This window comes from Perissodus microlepis, chromosome 23 (assembly GCF_051167445.1).
Source record: "Perissodus microlepis isolate ML-2025 ecotype Zambia chromosome 23, ASM5116744v1, whole genome shotgun sequence".
NCBI classification, from domain to species: Eukaryota; Metazoa; Chordata; class Actinopteri; order Cichliformes; family Cichlidae; genus Perissodus; species Perissodus microlepis.
Genome location: NC_140482.1, coordinates 5,611,378 through 5,619,323, shown reverse-complemented (window position 1 = coordinate 5,619,323; position 7,946 = coordinate 5,611,378). Strand labels below are relative to the sequence as shown.

The 7,946-nt window shown below is 38.3% G+C and overlaps 1 protein-coding gene across 2 annotated transcripts in view; it reads right to left on the bottom strand.

Annotated features, from left to right (window-relative positions):
* Window positions 1–1,474: 1,474 nt before the first annotated feature.
* Window positions 1,475–7,946, bottom strand: part of LOC146360853 (voltage-dependent L-type calcium channel subunit beta-4-like) — a 28,090-nt gene continuing 21,618 nt past the window's right edge. For both annotated transcript variants that reach the window (XM_084921255.1, XM_084921256.1), the window contains 3 exons: window positions 7,794–7,889; window positions 7,296–7,481; window positions 1,475–6,229 (listed from right to left, as the gene is read on the bottom strand). In XM_084921255.1, coding sequence (XP_084777381.1) covers window positions 5,966–6,229; window positions 7,296–7,481; window positions 7,794–7,889 — 546 coding nt within the window. In that variant the 3' untranslated portion in view covers window positions 1,475–5,965. The remainder of the gene's footprint in view (window positions 6,230–7,295; window positions 7,482–7,793; window positions 7,890–7,946) is intronic.

Sequence of the window (7,946 nt, the reverse complement as noted above, 5' to 3'; positions counted from 1 at the left end):
GGCTTCACTTCTTGCCTGCAGCGATTTAGCTGAAAACATCAGAAGATTTGTTTTGTCGGCCATCCAAAGGTTCAGCAGTAGTGGACTCTCAGCAGCTGCAGTCTCACAATCGCTGCAGCACAAGTCCACTTAATTTGCATGTTAGCTAAATATTTAGTTTCCTGTAACATTTAGATTTAACATTTAACATTTAGAATTAAATATAACATTTAGATTTAACATTTAACATTTAGATTTAGATTTAAATATAATATTTAGATTTAACATTTAGATTTAACATTTAGATTTAACATTTAAAATTGTGTTTTAAATATGAAAAGTAACAAACATTTTACTAAATATTGTAAAAAATGACTCGAAAAAACATGTTTTTGTAAGGTTTTGAGCTAAATGTGGAAAAATGTTGCCGTTAATTTCAGCATGTTTCACTTTACAAACGGCACCCCATACACCTGTGCCATATTCATGCTGTCTAATCAGCACCTTGACAAGCGACACCTGTGAGGTGGCATGGATGTTCATGGCAAACAAGAAGTTCTCACTAACACAGATTAAGACAGATTTGTGAACAATATTTGATTGTAATGGGTCCTTTGTGTATGTAGAAAATGTTTCAGATCTTTAAGTTCAGCTCATGAAAAATGGGAGCAAAAACAAAAGTGTTGCATTTATATTTTTGTTCAGTGTAGTATAACTACACATCATGGTGTGAGATTAATTTTCCGTAGAGGCTGAATAAACTCAGTAAGCCAAACTCAACACTACTCTGTATTAATTTTCTCTCTTTATAAAATACCAGAGGCAATATTAGATGTTATAATTAGGTGATGAAAATGTGAAACAGACATAGCGGTAAAATATTAGCATTGTAACTATTTACTTAACATTTGCGAAAACTATGTTTTGTAAAATTTCAATACCTGTAAGGTTGTGGGGTTTTTTTTTAAGTGCTATTACCTTTTCGCATGTAGTTTAATTCATCTGCAGTTTTTCAGTTTTTTCATGAGAGATTACCTAGTCAATCCAGCTCAGGTAAATGGACTGGGGTTTTTTCTACTGTACTTGAGCACTTGTAGCAATTTATACAACATGGCTCATTCACCTATTCACACACAAAAACAGTAAAGTGGAAAAATGTTGACTGGTCCTGATGTTTGCAGTGATAGTCAGATAGTAGGGTCAGATTTAGGTGTAAACGACATGAAAGTGTGGATCAACTGCGAATATGGACTAATATGTATCATACTGTTGATGGTATAATGGTGTAAAACTATTTCAACACTTTGGGCTCCTTGATACCAACTGAGCTTCATTTGAATGCTGTAACCTGGGTACTGTTGCTGACCACGTCCATCCCTTCAGCACTACAGTGTACTCATTTTCTGATTGCTACTTCTAGCAGGATGACAAATAATGTTTGGGGTTTTTTTATCTTTTGTGTGAAACATTGCTTAAAGAATTTAAAGCACACGACTTTAGAACGACTCTTTTATTTTGAAAAAGAAATATTTTTAAGTCACTTGAAGCTCTGGCTGAAACACAGTCACCTCCAGTTCCATGTATTTTTCTTGAACTCCTTTTTATAAATTAGAGTGGTTTATTATGCATGCAATACCGCATTAGCCGCTTAGATTTTCTTCTTCCACAGAAAAAAAACAGAGAGAAACACAAAAATCCGCTAAAAGTCCAGATGAAGCTGCTTGGAAAAGGGTGTTTGGAGAAGCCACAGCATGAAGCGATGTACACAGTTTGCGGTTGCATAGTACAGTACATGAAGTTCCTCATTTTAAAACAGCATGCCGTCTTGTATTGCACATTACTGAAACTTTGTATACTGGACCTTGCTGTTGTCCCACACGGGTTGACTTCGTCTTATTTCAGCACATGTATACAGCAAATCGCATCTCAAAGACATTATGTACATTTATCTCTTATAAAAATAATTGACAGCAAATATTCATGTATTATTTTTCTACTGGAATAAATGTTTATTCTTTTACTTTCTCGCTCTTTTTTGTGTTTTATATTATACCAAAGAAAATCTTCTCTACACGTCCTGTGTTTTGTGGTCACCTGGAGATTTAGTCAGAGAAAAAAAAAATCAATCAAAGATGAATTTTGCTTGCAGAGAAACTTTTGCTGACACATAAAGTCAGAAGGAACAAAGAAAAGCAGGTCTGGAGGTCTGTGAGTGAAAGTGGCATTATTTCATTCTTACATTTCTCTTCATAAAGAGAGCAATGGTGGGACGCTGGTCAGGAAATCCCTTCTGATTGTCTCAAGCAGCCCAGCTCAGCATTGGTTGGTTTGATTTTGAATGGTAAATGTCTCGCTGTTCAATCAACCAATGGATTTTATGCTATGGGGCACAATGAGACAGATAAGCTGCTTGTAAACAGTAGTTTTATGCACTCTTTTCCCATTTGGATAACATGGAAATAACCAGGAAACAAAGGCAAACAAACAATCTGTGCCTTTATCCCAGATTCACATTGTAGGAACAGCTGCTCAATAACCACTGTAGTTTTTGCTTACTCATTTGTGCTATTCAATTTGTTTCATAAATTATTTATTTCTGCACTTTTATCCAGATCTATGCAAAGTGATCCACTGCACCTTCTTTTACATTTAAATCCATTTATAAGAGCTGCTTAAAATCAGGGAAAGTCAAATTATGTCACGTCAGCCTCCTTTTCTAAAAAAAAACCCCCAAATGATCTAATCAGGCCTCCCAACAGCTCAAAACTGTTTCAGGCTGTAGAACTGTTGGGGACTGTTAAATATGGGTCGTGGTTCATGTCTAGATTTTGAATATTCAAATAAAGATGCTACAGTTTGAAGAAGTTCCTCCTGACGAGCTGAAGTGCATATCATCAAGATTTAGTAAAGCTAATGTCCTATGTTGGACAACTCTGCACCTCACAAGCAACCAAAGATTTTCAGTGCTAATTTTCTTTTACAGCTTCAACACAGACTTTATTAGGCCTGCTCATGCTGCCACCTAGTGGCTGCAGCATGCTTATCCTTATTTGTGCTGTAGCTACATCACCATCTGATGTCATTTATAAGAACACCATACCAGAATCAAATTTGAAAAATCTTGTGAACAAATTGTACTTATTCGTAATTGAACATGTTTAACTAAAAAAAAAAAAAAAAAAGTAATATAATAAAAATCAGCCTAAAAACAGCTCCCACTTCCTATTAAACGTTTATGAGAACACTCTGTATAGATCTCGGACAAAACAATAATAGTAATTTGCTATTTATAAGGCACCAATCTAATTTGGTGCTGCAGCAGTCAGTACTGTACATCGTTTTTGTCATAAGGGAAATAACATTTAGAATAGATGTATTTGTTTAACATGCCAAAGAAAACTCTTTTGACACACATTCTAATTCTTACTGTACATATGGTAATTTTCCTAAAAATCACATTTCTCCAGGTGTGCCAAGCTCAAATTTTGCCATGATTGGGACCAAACTAAGCTTATTAAAAAAATAAATAGATTTTTAAAGCAAACTAGTTAAAAGTAACTGCACTGTGTTATTACAGTAGATTGTTATTACTCAGTTTTTCAGTGTTATTGATTGATTGATTTTCTTGGGGGAATAAATACTTTATATTTAATTCATTTTTCAGTAAACGTGGTTTAAATTTAGTATTTAATTATATGGCACGTTTGGTCCTCCATACAGTGAAAGAAAACATTTGAATCCTTGTGATGTAGCCGTGTCACTCACTTCCTGTATGTATCATATCACATACAGGAAGTTGTGAGGTACACTGCAAAAACAGGCATTTAGGTTGTTCTTTGTGTTTTTGGTCCTGGAGAAATATGGAAGCCAAAAAACTGTCAAATTTACAATAGTTTTTATCGAAAGAGCACAAATTTCCAAGATAATAAAGAATGTTACAGCAGTTTTTCTTGTTTCTTGACGACTTACTCATCTTATTATCTTCTGATAACACGCAACGTGATTCCTTACTTTATCCTCATGACTTTCTCTTATTTGCATAAACTATAATAGGACACTTGAATGTTACCTAATATACCTTTTAAAGTACTTTGTTTTAATAGAAAACCTTAAAGTTGGTCCAATGGTACCATTTATTATCTGGAAATAGTAAGATGATTAAGTCAGAATCACAAGATAATACTATCTCTTAAAAGAATGGGATATGTACAGCAAATTCTGTTAACAAAACTTAAGATCATCATTAGCAAACACAGCAGCTCTCATGCTCCATACAAAGCACCATGTGGGCAAACTGCCCTTTTTTGTGAGGGTTCAGCCTGTGTCGGTTGTTTCAGTGCACTTTCTAATATATAACATATTTCTGGTCTAACAGAAACTTATCAGTGAGATGGCTTCACTTTTATACCATGCAGGCCACTTTAACATTTTCTAAATTATCAAAATATTTGCTTGTGTCGTTTCAGTGTACTGAATGAGCGATTACCCTCAAGGATCCAGAGATATCATTCGTCTGCAGTTTGGGACATTTTCTTTTCTTTTTTTTCTATTTTTGGAGAAACGTGCCTCATACTTGTACAAACACCAACTTGATTACAGTGGGCTTTTTTATTTTTTTTTTACCTTTGGAGGGAACATGCTCTGCAGTCAGGAAAACATGCCAGCTACACAGGGAACGAACATGGTGCAACCAATCCTGCCGTGTAACATTTATATCATTTCAACCCCTTAAAGCCAACAAAAGGAACTTTGACAGAGATTAACCAGTGACTTGACTTAATGCTAACCGACATCCATGTGTGTTTTACCTCTACGTAACTGTGATTTTACTGCTAACAAATGCAAAATAACCTGTAGCTTCAGCAGCAGATGGAACTTCACGTCAAACAAGCAAACAAACAGAAGAAAAACAAGACGCTGGCAGGGGCGAAAATGTCAAGACAGAACATCCCAGCCAGCTAAAGAGGCTCCTCCTGCATTGGTTTTAATGCCAGTCCATATTTCAACAGTATCAACTGCATCTCAAGTAGAATTTTGCTATTGTAAACCACTACAATATCACACAGTCTCAGCTATTGCCTTGTCTAACTCTCTAAGTGCTAGCTGTTTAGAACAGCAGCAGTATTGCCTTCCTCTACAGTGTAACAGAGGTCTGATCCCAGCACCATCAGAGTCTGTTCTGCTTATGACGGTCAGGGTCTTCACCCAAATAAAATCCTGAAGCTATGCTACACAAAAGCTGGCCTTGCTCAAAGTGACTTTCAAATAGCAAAATAGTTTGGGAATGTGAAGCACCAGTTTTCAAAACTAGCAGCCAGATATCATCTGCATAACCAACCCACAAACCCACCACCGAGCGCCTATCCACAACGAGGTGAAAATTGGACCTCCATATCTACACCTCATCATGGGAGAATCCAGAGTAAAATATCAGTGAAGTGGATGCGGAGGTTGATCAACTACAAGCATGCAATAAGCTAAATGAAGAGAGGATTTATACATGGCCCAGGATAGGGGGCAGCAGCCTTTCAGCAGTTTGTGTGCAGAGGGCTTCCATCTGACCTGGTGTGACGCTTCAGGCACTCAGAAGCCCATACAGTACATCATCACCATCTGTCTACTATCCATAATTAGACTGTTGACACCGGCAACAAGCACTGTGTTGCACATCTGCTGAGCATTATGTTAGTAAAATCCCAAAAAGGTCCCAGAAACTTAAAGAAATTTTACAAGTTTTGTTAATGTTGGCCTGAACCTCCTCACTACTCACACTGTTGACTGATAGGGGTTTGCCCTGACAGCTCGATTAAAAAGAAAATACCTGAATGTGATTCTTTTTTACTTTGAAAGAGGAAAAATAGCCAAGTAGATCAAAAAGAAAGGGGTGGGGGGAAAGGTACAATTTGGGACCATCTTGGCTCTATTGCAGCGTTTATTTTGGGTGGAATTTTGGGCCGTGTGGGCCACTGTGGCGAGAGGAGTGTTTTCAGAGCCGGTGCCGGGAGTCATGGCTATAGCTGCCCGGTGAACTGCGATTGCGATGTGGCTTGTATGCATCCTGATAGGGATCCTGGTAGTCCTGGTAGGCGTCCTGTTGCTCTCGGCTATGCTGGGAGCCAGAGGACATGCGGTTGCGTCCCTTATGTGCCCGCTCGTTGTGGTAGTTTTCATCTGATGTCATCAGGTTGCGACGTTCATTTGGGGTCGAGTGGTCTCCTGTGTGGTTGCTCTGTCGCATTCTTTGGCTCTGCTAATCACACGAACATACCAAGGACATAGATAAGGCTCAGGAGGAAAGGAAGAGACCTAATAACACAGTATCCACACAAATGCACACATGTGTTTGCTTTCAATTTCTAATGGGGAGTTATCAGTGGGTGTAGATTTCACTGCCTGCAGCAAATAGGATTATGACTTGCTTAGCATGGACATCGTGAAAATCTGTTCAAAAAGAGGAGGAGCCAGAGATAGAATTTAGGTCGAATCAAACATGCACTGTCAGATTTGCGCGGTTAGGCAAACAGATGACAGTAATAACATGCAAACACATGGCAAAGCCAAAAAGTTTGACCAAATGTATTAATGTAACGACACACTTGTGTAGGTTTAACTTTCTCTGATATGTGGGACTGTGCTGAGTTGCTGATGACGCAGGGAGAAGAAGAAAGATCACAGCGACAATGACAGTAAGTATAATGTAAAAATACTTAGACAAGTTTTGCATTTTGATAAACATGCTTATCCTTGTCCCTTACTGTCCACACTGAGTCAACATGCATGGATTAAATGTGTACATGACTTTTGCGTTGACACAGAGTCTTCTGTATTTTTTTTTTGAGCATGACAGAAATTTAGGCTCTGGCACCACTGAAAATATTTAACATTTCATGGTTCTTCACTGAAGACACACTAAGAACAGCTCACTCCATATCAGCAAGGTTATCAGAGGGAAGCATCAATGGTTTCTTTGTTGACACATTAAATCAGGGATCTTTCTCTTTAAGCTGATAATAAAACAGCTGGATTATGCAGGATGCTACAGTGCCAACACTCTGGTGTAGATTTAATGGACAAACTGTTATTTCCCAGAGAACAAAAATGCCACAACTCCAACTGTTGTGACTAGACACAACAATTTATTTCAAAAAACAAATGCTACAAATTCAGAAGGTATAACTCTTTTTAAATAACATGAATGAAGAGGAGAATGAGTAAAAATGATTTGCAATAGGCTGGGTTTACTCTTTTTACTTTTATTATCTGAACCACACCCATCAAGGTCAAAGAAAATAATTTTGGCACAGGTGGATGTGTACCTGCAGTCCAGAGATGCTGGTGGGGTAGGGCGTGAGTGTGGTGGGGCCCAGGTTGCGTCCCAGCAGGGGGTTCAGGGGCGTCGCCATCGAGGTGTGGGTCGCTTTCCAGTATGCCTCGAGATACTCGGCGAGATGCTCACAGGCGTCCTCCAGCTGGTTTTCATCCAGGATGATGTCAAACATTTCCTGTTAGCAGCAGAGGACACGTGAAATACATTATGTCCACTCTTACACTGTATGTGAGGCTCAGCTATGAATGTACATTAGCACAAGGACTAATGATAATAAACATCATATCAACGGCTTCAATAAATACAAATGCTTCCAGTTTTTGCTCTCCAAGACATAAAAATCTCCCTGACTCTCGTTTGACCTTAAGATGCATTTGTTTGGGAGTGCAGAAACAAAGTTTATGGGCAACTTTTTATATACAGAAACTGTAAAAGTACGAGAACAATGAGCCACACAAGCCAGCGCAGGAGGAGAAAGTTGGCTTACCGGTGGACACTGGGCTAGTTTGTCTGCTGCCACGAGCTGGACGTTCAGGTGTTTGCTCTGGGACTTCCCTCTGGACTTGACTAGCCTCTGCAGAACCTGGATGAAAGAGCAGAAACGCACACAAAGAAACCAAAAGTATCTCAGTTTTGGGTG